The sequence below is a fragment of the Drosophila hydei genome, unplaced genomic scaffold, assembly GCF_003285905.1.
Source record: "Drosophila hydei strain 15085-1641.00,03,60 unplaced genomic scaffold, DhydRS2 tig00000060-arrow-pilon, whole genome shotgun sequence".
NCBI classification, from domain to species: Eukaryota; Metazoa; Arthropoda; class Insecta; order Diptera; family Drosophilidae; genus Drosophila; species Drosophila hydei.
Window position 1 is genome coordinate 9,370,143 of NW_022045656.1, and position 12,639 is coordinate 9,382,781.

The following is a 12,639-nucleotide window of genomic DNA, read 5'->3' on the forward strand; positions in this document are numbered from 1 at the left end:
GTTATTCTTCTTTGGCTTAATTACGTATGATTTAGCATCAATTACTTTATCTATTATCTGTTGAAGTAGGGCCACAGACTTGATGTTTGGACACCATATGGGGGGCGGACGAGGTTTCGGAGTAGTTTGCTGGTCGGTCAATACTGGGGCTTCTGGAGCTACAGGTGATTCGCTGTAGTCTTCATCTTCTTCTACGAGCAGTGAAAATCGATTTTCTGATATTAATGCTGCATTGCTGGTGCTTGGTTCGTCGAAGATGAGCCTTTTCTTGATGGTTTTTGGTGAATTTGGCTGTTTACGTTTCGTGTTTTTGTTGTTAGTGATGCCTTGCACGGAGGCGATATCTATTTTTGAGTTTATTGGCATGATGGAGGCTTGCCTATTTGCCATCACAACGTTAAGCTGGGCTTGCATTTCTGCATTTACCTTTACAGCTGTAGCGAGGTTATTGACATTAGATGTCATCGCGGATTGTGCTTTTGAGTGCAGGCGCACTCGCGCCAAGCGACGAAATTTCGTAAATTGCAATTAAAGCAATTGAGTTACGCGGAAGCAAGCGATAAGAAAACGCTGCGTGTGCGGTTTTTGTTGCTGTTGCGTTGAAGAATGCACCGCAAAGTTCTATTTTTAGAACTCTGCAGCAGTAGAGCTTAAGCGAAGGCTGTTCGAATTCACGTCTTTACAGGTCGAACGACTGATCGCGATTGAAATTGCATAATTTATTGTGTGACAAAAATCATGAGCAGCTGTGCAGAGCCAACTCGAGCCGACAGACATAACTCAACGAGCCCATCGACAACAGGTCGCATAGCTAATTAAGTTGCATGCATGATTATGTCTACCCACCTGGGCGACAGTCATACTTCATTTATAGTGTCACTGCCTGTTGAAGTGTCTGATAATTTATTCATCACCCGAAGACAGTTCTAGCTGGGGGTGAGTTTGGGCAACTGTTCAACTATTAATGTTTAGCAGTGCAAAAGTTGTGTTGGGGACTTAGCTAAAGCTCCTTTATAACTTAGCAGCTCTAACATGTCTATGTCTTTATCTGCCTTTATATTTATTTCTCTATATCTCTTTGTATCTATATCTATCTAGCACTCTTGCTATCTCTCTCCATTTATCTCTTTATATCTATCTCTCTCTCTCTCTCTCACTCTCACTCTTCGTCTCTACTTATCTATTTCTTTCTATCTATATATCTATCTGTCTATCTCTCGTTTCCCCTTTTCATCGCTCTCCTCTCTCTATATCTTAATATCTCTATCTCACTCTCTCACTCTCTTTCTCCCCCTCTGTCCCAGTCCTTCTATTTCTTTTTCTCTATTTCCTTCGTTCTCTTTTCATCTCCTTCAGTTTCTCCCCTTATGTCTCCCTCCTTCGTTCATTCTTCTTCTTTCATCCTCCCTCTCTCTGATACTTCCTCTCTCTTTTTCACTTCCTCCCTCCCTCTCTCTGTCTCATTCTCTTTATCTGCCTCATTCTCTTCCTGCCTCGTTCTTCCAATCTCTTTTTCTTCCTTTTCTCTTTCCTCTTTCCTCTCTCCTCTCTCTTTCTCACTTCCCCTCACTCCTCCTTCTTTCTCTCTCTCCTCTTTCCTTTTTCCTTCCTCCTCTTACCTGCTTGCTCTATCTTACCTTCTCTCACCCTGTTATCTCCTCTCTCTCTCTTACCTCCTCTCTCCCCCTCTCTCTCTTTCACCCCCTCCCTCTCTCTTTCTGATTCCTTACCCTAATTAAGCCAGCTAAGCTTCGAGTATGTCCCTTAGATAGAACTCAACTCGAACACTCTCCCACCCATATACCCCTTTGGCTCATTCTGAGCAAGTATTCGAATATTTCCCAACAATGACTGACATTTTGAGCTCAACTCATAGAACTAACGGAATGAATGTTGCAACAAACTGTAGCAAATCAAAGCTTTGATAAGCGTTCGGCTTCCTCTCAGAGGTTGCTTAGAGAAAACGAATCGATTAAATAGAAAAAAAATATTTTATTAAAAGCAAATGCAATGACAAAATAAAAATAATGTGGGCAATAATATTAAAATGTAATAAAATATATAAATAAATTATTTATTGAATTGAACTAAGTTTTCCTTGCCATTTGGACTCCGTTAGGCTTTCCGCACATTGAGCACGATGCCGCCCTGGGATTGCAGGAAGAAGCTGGTCTTGTTTATTTGCAGGGGTATTTCGGTGGCCTTGGCTGGCGAGAACTTGAAGTTGTGGAGCAGCACCGCCAGACCCACCAACGTTTGCATCTCACCGAAGCGCAGTCCGATGCAGTTCCTGGGCCCAGCGCCGAAGCCCAGCCAAGCGGCCGAGTGACGCGCCTCGATGGCTTCGGGTGTGAAGCGATCGGGATCGAACTTGTCCGGCTCCGGATAAATGTCCGGATCATGGTGTATGGCATCGACAGGTATGACCACAGGTGTGCCGGCCTTCAGTGTGTAGCTTGAGTCCGGTACGGGAAAGTCCTCGAGCGTGCGTCGTATCAAAATGGAGGCGATCGAATATTTGCGCAGCGTTTCTATCGGATAGAGCGAACAGCAGTTGGCTGAAGTCTTTACAGGGTATCTCGGCAGATCTCGACTTACCTTGGACAATTTGCTTGACATACTTGAGGTCGCGCAGCGCCTCATAGTTGAGCTGTTTGTGCCTGGCGAGCACCTGTTGCACCTCGTCTCTGGCGCGCTGCTGCACCTCGGGATGCAGCGCCAGCAGATGGAGGGCAAAGCCCATGGTGCTGGAGCTCGTCTCGAAGCCGCCCAGAAAGAAGACAAACGCCTGCGCCGCCAGCTGATTGAAGGTGAGGCCGCCACCTGGCTCCGCGCGCAGCTCCATCAGCAGATTGAGAAAGTCCTTGCGCTGCACCCGATGCTTATCCCGATAGTCGACGGCCTCCCGCACCACGCGCATGTAGAACTGGCTGACGTCGTCCGGCACCATTTTGATGTGCAGCCGCTTGGCCAGGCGCGGAAAGGTTTGCAGCAGGGCGAAGGCCAGGCGGCCATGGCGCCGCTGCGTGAACACCTTCTGGCCCAGGCGACAGAACTCGACGTCGGGATCGTTGAGGCTGTTGCAGTCGAGGCCGAAGGCACAGCTGCCAATGATGTCCATGGTGAAGCGCGCCAGCAGATCCTTCACCTCCACGGGCGACTCCTCGGCGCTCTCGAACAGCTCCACCTGTCTGCGCACCACCTGCACGAAGCGTTCGGCTATCGCCACGACGGTCGGCAGCATCTGGTGCATCTTGAGCGAGGTGAACGTGGGCGTCAGCTTGTTGCGCATCTCCCGCCACTCCGGCCCATCCAAATTGAACAGATGCGCCGATATGGGATCGTCGGCGGCATTGTAGTAGTTGCCGCGATGTGAGAAGTTATTGAACTCCTTCACCATCACCAGCTTCACCAGCTCCAGGTCCAGCAGCACCGCAGCGCCGCGCAGCGCAAAGTAGAAGCCACCGAATGGCGCCTGCCCCTTGTACTTCTCGTAGAAGCGGCGGAACGGCTCCAGCACCGTGGTCGTCTGGCCCACACTGCGCAAATTGCCATAGAACCAAACGGGTTTCTCGTGCAGCACCCCCTCGCGCGCCCAGTAGCTGTAGGTGCGCTCCAGGCAGCCGTAGAGCAGCGCCAGCAGCACCAGCAGCAGTCCGAGCGTTAGCCACCAAAGCGCCATGATCGACTGTTCGCAGTAGACTGAATGCGCTCGTTCAGATTCCCTCTCTCTCTCTCTCTCTGTGAGGCGTTTCTCTGCTCTTCCTTTACCTCTCTCTCCCTCTCTCTCTCTCTCTGGGCCCATGTGCTAAGTAGCTCAGCCTACAGCGAGTGAAATTCCGCTAATTTCATATTTTCCGCTTGACTAGCGCAGGTAACTCATATCAAAATCAATCTAAACAACTGTGTGTGTGCGTGTGTGTGTGTGTGTGTGTGTGTGTGTGTGTGTGTGTGTGTGTATTATATGACTTATACTTTTTCTCTTTGTGTCGTTTAATTAAAGCTTTGCTGCGCGCTGCAACTGAAGCTTCTTTGTTACAACTGTTGAACTTGTTCTCTGATATGGTCTCTCTCTCTCTCTCTCTCTCACTCTCTCACTCTCTTTCCTTCTCTCTGACACTGCTTTATATATCAAAGCTATTGTAAACTATTTTGAATTTACTTTTGTGTAGATAAAACCAGAGGCTTAGCTATCAAATCATGTCTTCTGGGCGCGATATTTTAGTGTATAAAAACATGTATATATATTTATACAGTTATGTTCATTAAAATAGTAGTGCTGTGCTAGGCAGATACAGTGTACAAAATACAGTTTTGATGTCATATATTATATGGACCAATGCTCAATAATTGCGTTGTTCATAAAAATAGTAGTGCTAGACAGATATAGAATATATATAGGCAGGCATAGATGCCTAGTCATCACATAACATCATCAAATATTGCCTAGTCATCATATAATTTTTTTTTAATGTGATGTATTATTATATTGACATATTGTTACAAATTACATATTTATATAATATAGACATTTATATATGTATCTATGCTATATAATATTGTTCATAAAAATAGTAGTGCTGTACTAGACAGTTATATAATATATATGCATGCATAAATGTATTGCCTAGTTATCAAATAATATATTTTTAATGAGATATATTATATTGACATATTGTTACATATTATATATTATTATTATATAGACATATTTATATAATATAGACATTTATATATGTATATATGCTATATAATATTGTTCATAAAAATAGTAGTGCTGTACTAGACAGATATAGAACATATTTTTATGCATAGAAGTATTGCCTAGTTATCAAATAATTTGATGGGATATATTATATATACTTATTTATATTATATAGAAATTTATATATGCTTTTTATATATGCTAAATAGTTGTGTTCATAAAAATAGTAGTGCTGCACTATACAAACGCAGCACTACTATTTTTATGAACAGAGGCAGACATAGATATACATACACATGCATGCATATAGATATATATATATATATATACATACATATCTTCCATATATATATACTAAATATATATATACTCGACTTTATCCATGTCAAGATTCTATTTTCTAGCCCATCTTGTTGCTAGCCAAAATCAATTTCTGTTGCAAATCCCTAAAAAAATTTAAATAACCTTTAAAAAAATCTATAAAAATCAGTTACAGAATAATAAAGATGTGGAAAATAACAATAAATGCATTTTGCCACTTTTTAAGTCATGTTAAGCCTAGTATGCCTAACCTTCTAAAAAAGAATTTGATTTTAATTTTATATAAAAAAATATAATATATAATATATAATATATAATATATAATATATAATATATATATAATATCTATAATATATAATATATATATAATATAAAAAATCTTTTACTTAAAGAGAACAAGTAAAGTATTTCAAAATACTTAACAAAAAATTTTATTAAATGATGAATAGAAAAAGATTTGTTTAAAATACTTTTTCCAGTTTTTTTAATATAATACAATTTTAATATAATATAATTTTAATATATTACAATTTTAATATAATATAATTTTAAGCTTCTCTGAAACTTTTTATAAATTCATATGCTACTAACATGCTTTAAGTAATAAGACTTTATTTAAACCATAAACAACAAGAGCTTGTAGCTAGTGCATAAAAAATAAAGCTTAGTTATAGTTTCGACTGCATCTCAACTAGCCCCCCTTGGGCAGACGCCCCTGGCTTTAGAAATCATGACTTGCATTCCACTAGGCTAAGTATTTGTCAACAGAAACTGCTGCTCCAGCTGCTAAGTTTCGTAATTGCTTAACCCAAATTGGAAGCTGTGAATTTTGTTAACGACTGCGAATTGATTAACACTTTGTCGCTTATGGCCCAGGTATTTAATGATTACGTCTCAGATCAGAGCTCAGCTTCGATCGTTCGTCAATGATGAAGGCATTCGGCTGCGTCAACAGCTGCTCGAAAGCTCAACGCACGATCCAGAGTATCGGAAGGGGGCAGTATCTTAAGAGCTCGATGCGCTCTATCAGAACTCATAAATTCCGCACCACAAAGTGTCTCACTTAGCGTGTCACAACAAGCGACAGAGCCCAGATTCGAATAGTCGCAGAGTTAGTTAATTGTGTGCATCCATTCGTAGACCCAACTCGAGTCCAAACACAGGCGATATAAACAGCTTAACTTATGGACGGGCTCCAGCTATGATCTCACTCATCTCAGCCGCTGCATGCATAAACTAAGCAAATTATGCACACTTCGATCTGTGCCTCAAGACTTGCTTGTACCTTTCTTTAGCTCTCATTATAAGCTGCTGTGGAGGGCATGCTGACTTTGTGAGCGAGTTTGTGACGTCAACTTGGGCAGTATTTGAGTGGAACATAGAGTTTTGTGGGTTGAAATTTTATTTTGAATCGGATAACTATATATAAATAACTATATATATGTGTACTATGACATATGAACAGCTGAGCTTTGTTTTGGTAATAGAAACTCAGATGTATTTACTGTTATTGCTAGATCTTCTTTTTTAACGCCAGCTAAGCTCAGCGCCAGCCTGAAGAGATCCAAAAAATTACTTCAAATTTTAAACAGATTATTTTCTTTCATTTCTTATTTTTTATTATTATTATTATTATTATTATTATTATTATTATTATTATTATTATTATTATTATTATTATTATTATTATTATTATTATTATTATTTCAGCAGCTAAATGTTATCGATAACTTAAGCAGTAGCTAATATATAGTTATCGTAGATAGTAGCACTTTTGCTTAGTCAATTATAAATCAAATTCTTGTGATGGTTTTTGCTCTATAAAGCTTGAGCTAGATTAGACTTCATAAGCTATATATAGATCTGTTGTTTTTGTTTATATACAAGAAATATATTTGAACTTCATATATTATAATTTTAATATTTTATCTAGATATTTTATCTATCAGATGTGTATCAGACTCATTGCCAGAGCTGCTCCGTGCGTAACTCTAAATTGTTCTTTCTCTATAAGTATTATGAAATGGAAGAAGAAGCAGCAGGGTATTTAGCAGTCGTCTAAGTTTTCTATAATTTTTCTACAATTTTTGTTTTGCTTCTTGTGAATGTTCTGAAAATCGATCTGTAGCCGGCCTGCAGCTATGGGCCAGTTCAGCTGTGCTAATTGAACCAGTAAATCGCACAGCGAGAGAGAGAGAGAGATAGGAGATAGAGCAGGTGAGTGAGAGAGCTAGTTAGAACCACTCGTAGTCTGCTCTCCACATTCGACTTGAACTCGTCTGTAATTTGTACCTTTGTTTTGTGTGGCCTGCGGTGGCGCACTTTTCTGACATTAGTTTTTGGTTTTGCGTTTTCCTTTTTCCTTGCAAATTGTGAGCGAGAGTTCAATTTTAAGGGGCGTGGCAGTGCCCTGTGGAAGCGCAGCCAGCTGAACATGACATGGCATACGTCGCCAGAGTCAAGCGAGGGGGTTAGACAAAGGACCAGCTACAAGAACAACTTGGTTGCAGCAAGTCGATGTTGAGGTCAAAGGTAGCTCGTGGTCAAGCCTAAGCAATCAGCTGCCCATTAAACGGTCTAAATAGAAATAGATTAGCTGCAGCTTTGGCCCGAGAGGTAAACAAAATATGAATTTCCAAACTAGATTCGTATGCTAATGCCACCTGACAGCCGACAAATATGCCGCACAGTGGCAGCTAGAGCTGGCAAGTTACATATGATGCCAACTGCTATTGTTACACACACACACACACAGCCAGTCATATGTCCTGTGGCAGGAGCAAACATGGCAGACAATTAATAATACTTAAAAAGGCAACGTGGAGAACAGATGACTGAGCGGGTGTGTGTGGGGGGTGTGTGTGGGGTGTGTATGGGCTGTGTGTGTGTGTGTGTGTGTGTTATGCCCTTTTTTTCCAACCATATAATGGATAATAACATGCACATCAACACGGCACGCCTGAGCACAGGACTTAGCCGCGCTGAGGGGTTGTTGTGTTTGGTAATGAATAATGTGCACTCACCTGGAAGCCGGCTTGAAATATGGCTACATTTTCGCTTTGTCGGTGCCCAGTGAAAATAGCAAGCACAGAAAAAGAAATAAAATCCAAAATTACAAATTACCAAAATTGTATTTAATTCGTTCGGCGTCAGCTCAGCGTCAGTTGCCAAGTGGCTGCAATTATTCATTTTAAATTGAAATTAGGTGCGACGTTTTATTGCACTTTTTTCGAACTTAACTTTAACTGTATATGTGGAATAGAAAAGTTGAAAGTTGAGGGCGTGGCGCCCAGCTGTGCCATGACAAAGGCACTTGGATAAGGTCAAGGGTCACATTTTGTGGTGGGTTAACATTTAGTTTATCATTATTAGTTAGAGGTATATGTGCGTATATATAGATAGATATATATCTATATATACTATATAAATTTCACTTTTGTAAAGAGTATAAAATTCAAACTGTGCCTTAGTTGTCTGCCTACAGGGCTTAGGCATGGCATGTGAGTGGCTCTAGTTTCACAAAATGTTTTAAAATGCATATTATTGCAGCTGATATTCTAAATATATACTTCAGATTATATACTTCAAAAATACTCAAATAAAAAACCAAAATAATTCCTGATCTGCTGAAAGTCTTTGTTTTTTATTTGATTTTTTGACTGTTTAGACGTCAAAAAATTATTTGCAGTTCAAGGATCGCTCAAAAAAATGGCTAAGTGCACAAATAATGCATATTAATAAATCTATTATATTTCAAATTAACTTTTTTCAATGAATTTAAGTTATTAGAATATAAATCTAAGCAATAAAAGCTTTTCGCAGCGGCTGCCTGACAATAGATGGCGCTTTCAAGCTAAGCAGTTGCAAGCCAAGACTGTTACTATATTCAATTAAAAAATAACTAAAAAAAAACTTAAAAAATCATAAATATAAAAAATATTAATTTATAAACATTCTTTTATTTACAGGTAAATTTTGGTTTATTCTACTTAACCGCAAATTGATGAATATCGATGAAAACACAGGTAAAATAAATTGTAATTAGAAGAGCTTTAAATACGCTGCCAATGCACAAGGGTAAGGGCAATCAATGCAAATGTATGTGCATACACATATGCAAATGCGGCACTGTTTATGGCATTTCTATAAAGGTATATGTATTTGACTTTGGCAGCGCTTTGATCTGCTGGCGACTGGCGTCGGCTGGAGCTGGAGTTGTTGTTGTAGCCAGATTCAATTCTCGCTTACCCATGGGAGTGGCAGCATATGCAAACGGCATTTTGTGGCTGCATCATTAACACACACAGACAGAGAGAGTCAGTGAGGGAACCGGGTTAAGGCAAGGGAATTGGCAGTTAAATAAACTGAGTTGGCAACGGCTTTTGGCTGGGGCAAAACAATTACATTTCAATTTGCCTAATGTCAAAATCAGCCGCCCTCCCCCGCAATGCAGTCAATGCATTTGGTTTGCGGGAATACCCTCTATGCCAAACAGTTACTAATTGAAAATTGTTGCCGAAACAAAATATAATAAAAAAAGAGGCAATCGAAAGGGCTACAAATATTTATGCATTTAACAATGCCAAATAACAGAAACAAATATTTATGCGCAAATATTTGGCGGCTGCATTTGAAAATGCTTGAAACGATTCCCGGCTGCCCGGCTGCCCGGTTTAGCTGGCTCTTTGTTGGCATTTATGAATTTCCATAATTTATGCGCACAGTGGGATCAAGCGGATGGGCGGCATTCACTTTGCCATGCGATTCATAAATTTTAATTGAAAATTGCGGCACAGCCAGCGACTACAATCGAAATACGCGCAATTAAATGCCAAAAACATGCGAAATATGACATATGCTAATGGCAATACACATGCCACGCCCCGCTCGCATCGCGCCCCCAATTGATTCAGTTCGATTTGCGACGCATTTCCATCGGCCTCCGCCGAGAGTTTGCCAATGAAATATTCATAAACTTGTCAAGTGTTTGAAAAACGAGCGAAAAAAGTTCAAAATATTTCAATCATCATCACGATGATCCGGCACGATGATGGCGTTGTCCGCTTACGCAAATGTTTGGCTCAATTAACGCGGCTTGTTGTATGTTTTAATTGTTTCGTTTGTCGCCAGTTGGCAACATTGCAATTTGCTTTTATCGCAAAGTTCATTAATTGCACAGAATTCGGACCGTGTGGGCATTAGCCATATGAGAGAGAGAGAGAGAGAGGGAGAGAGAGAGAATCAGTAATGAGAGATATTTTGTGGTCATTTAATTGGCGGTTGTTTGTTTGCACCTGAGCAGGTGAGAGCATGAAAATAATTAACAAAACATGCGCTTCAATTGTTGGTCGAAACTAGTTAGATATCATCCATTTCGAAATAAATGTTTACTCTCGCAATCTGATGTTGGGCAGGGTATGATTTGTTAATAAATTATTCATTTGAATTATTTTGATTGGCTAAAAAGTTGTGAATTTGAGCATAACTTGATATACTTAAATTAAACAATAATTGAATTTATTTAATTAGTGTTTTTACTTTTATATAGCGAATATTACGTTTATGAACTGTTCTCATGTGAATATTCCTTTATGCAATTTTCTTCTATTGAGTGTTCTCACGTGAACTGTGCTTAGTTAACTATTCTCATTTGCTTTGTTCTCATGTGAAGTGTTCTGATTTAAAAGTGTTCTCATGCATACTATTCTAATGTGCAATGTTCTCATACATATGTGTTGTTCCCATATGAACTGTTCTCATATGAAATGTTCTCAGTCGATATGTTCTCATGTTCACTGTTCCCATGTGTACTGCTGTCTTGAATACTTATCTCGTGTAAGCTGCTCTCATATGAATTGCTCTCAGTTGATCTGTTCTCATGTGTACTTCTTACATGTGATCTTTTGTCATGTGTACTGTTCTCATGTACATTGTACTCATCCGTACTCATGTATTCATGTGTATCGACAGCTTGCTTAACTTTAAAATTTTGAATTTAATTTCCTTTTGTTGACGAAAAGTTCAACAATGAGTTGTTCATATAGACTCAGCTTAGATTTTTTCAGCTCTATATACGCTCTCTAAGAGCGTGTGAAAACGGGCGAGTCAAAAACAATTAAGTAGCTCAATAGATAATTAAGCAGTGGGACTCTCGCTTTCAGCTCAACTCATTATCTGGCTAAAATCACTTAGGTCACCTTTCGCCTAGAGCTACAAGAGATTAGATATTATGTTCCCAGCATTGCTTCTAATCTGTTTTCTATCAGCTGCAAGCAAATATAAATAGCAGCAGCAGCAGCGTCTTTATTTTGATTGATGATTGACTGAGGTGCGCCCTCTCAAGCTTCTCTCTCTATCTCACAAACAACTTGTAGTGCAAATATTAAATAGCAATTAAAGCAACTTGATGTTAAGAGTGAAAAGTATTTGCATTGCACTCAGAGCAAAAAAAAAATAAAATTGTAGATGAAACTGCTGTGGAGCTCTGGAGCTAATCACCAAAATCATCAATAAAACATCAAAGAGAAGATGCTGCTGCCACCTAATGGAGTATGAAGTCAAAGAAGGCCAAGTGGCAACTAATTAACTGATGCTGCAACAGCAGTAGAAGAAGCAGAAACAGAGACAGCAAACAAAGAGCTTGCCACCTGCTTTTTTTGGCTCGTCATCATCTCGGCTCAGTCCAAGTGAGCTTTGGTAATGGTCTTTAAAAGCGCATTTAAAACGCGTTTGCAGCGTGCGTGTGTCCAATTGGATGTGCTTCTCTAGCTGCCCCGTGCATCACATTTTCCTAATCACACATCGTCAGCGTTTTTTTGCAATCGATTAAATTCCAGGCACCGTTGCTGTTGTTGGGTAATGCCATAAATATTTAAGTCAAAATCCCAAAGTTCAAATGACTTTTCATATTTTCGTTAGTTTTATATAGGTCAAGTTGAGGCCTTAAATTTTAAGTCAATCACTACAAGCAAACTATGAACGACTTGATTATACCCTGCATATAATCTTTATGAGTAACCAAGCTCAGACTCTGCTCACAAATTTAAGTTTAGTTAAATTTTAAGCTTAGACTCATTTAAATATTTTTAAAATATATATAAAAACGTCATATTGGTATCAAATGTGTTAAGACTGCTACTATTTTTATGAACACTGCTGTATATACAAGAGTGATATGACTTTAATATATATGTACACACATCTCACTTGTGAAACTGATATCCTGCCTGTCTGTCATTAGCCCTAACTTCACCAGCCACAACAACAATAGCCTGAAGCTTTAATTAAATTATGACTATGTTAATGTACCGTTACAAGGGCACATTACGCCTTCGTTCAGCCACTCGCTCCTTCCCACTTACTCATATATAGTCTAACCGCCTCTTTCTCTTTGTCTCTCATTTTGTTTCTCTTTTTTTTTTGGTGCCAACTGCCAAGTTTAACACATTGCATGACGCAGCTCATCAGGACAACAATTATCCATGTGCCACGTCTCGTAGTCAGGCAAACGAACTGAACTGAACTGAACTTGTTGTTGTTTTCATTCTTTTAGTTTCTTTTAATGCTCTGCATGCAGAAATGTCGTCAATGTGGCTTGACAAGCGCAACCAAGT

At 39.5% G+C, this 12,639-nt stretch overlaps 2 protein-coding genes across 4 annotated transcripts in view; one reads left to right on the forward strand and one right to left on the reverse strand.

The window, feature by feature from the left end:
* LOC111601268 (leucine-rich repeats and immunoglobulin-like domains protein 1) overlaps window positions 1-12,639 on the forward strand; it is a 114,450-nt gene that overhangs the window by 31,412 nt on the left and 70,399 nt on the right. The window contains exon 1 of one of the 3 annotated variants that reach the window (XM_030226193.1): window positions 8,995-9,051. The exons of 1 other annotated variant lie outside the window; for it this stretch is intronic. The gene's annotated coding sequence lies outside the window, so the exon portion shown is untranslated. Of the gene's footprint in view, window positions 1-8,994; window positions 9,052-12,639 lie in introns of those variants that run through there. One more of the 3 variants, XM_030226195.1, reaches the window with a different exon arrangement.
* On the reverse strand, window positions 2,056-3,687 carry LOC111601269 (probable cytochrome P450 6a14). The gene is made up of 2 exons (XM_023317780.2): window positions 2,599-3,687; window positions 2,056-2,531 (listed from the first exon to the last, which is right to left on the reverse strand). The coding sequence occupies exons 1-2, from the start codon at window positions 3,680-3,682 to the stop codon at window positions 2,116-2,118; spliced, it is 1,500 nt and encodes a 499-aa protein (XP_023173548.2). The 5' UTR covers window positions 3,683-3,687; the 3' UTR covers window positions 2,056-2,115.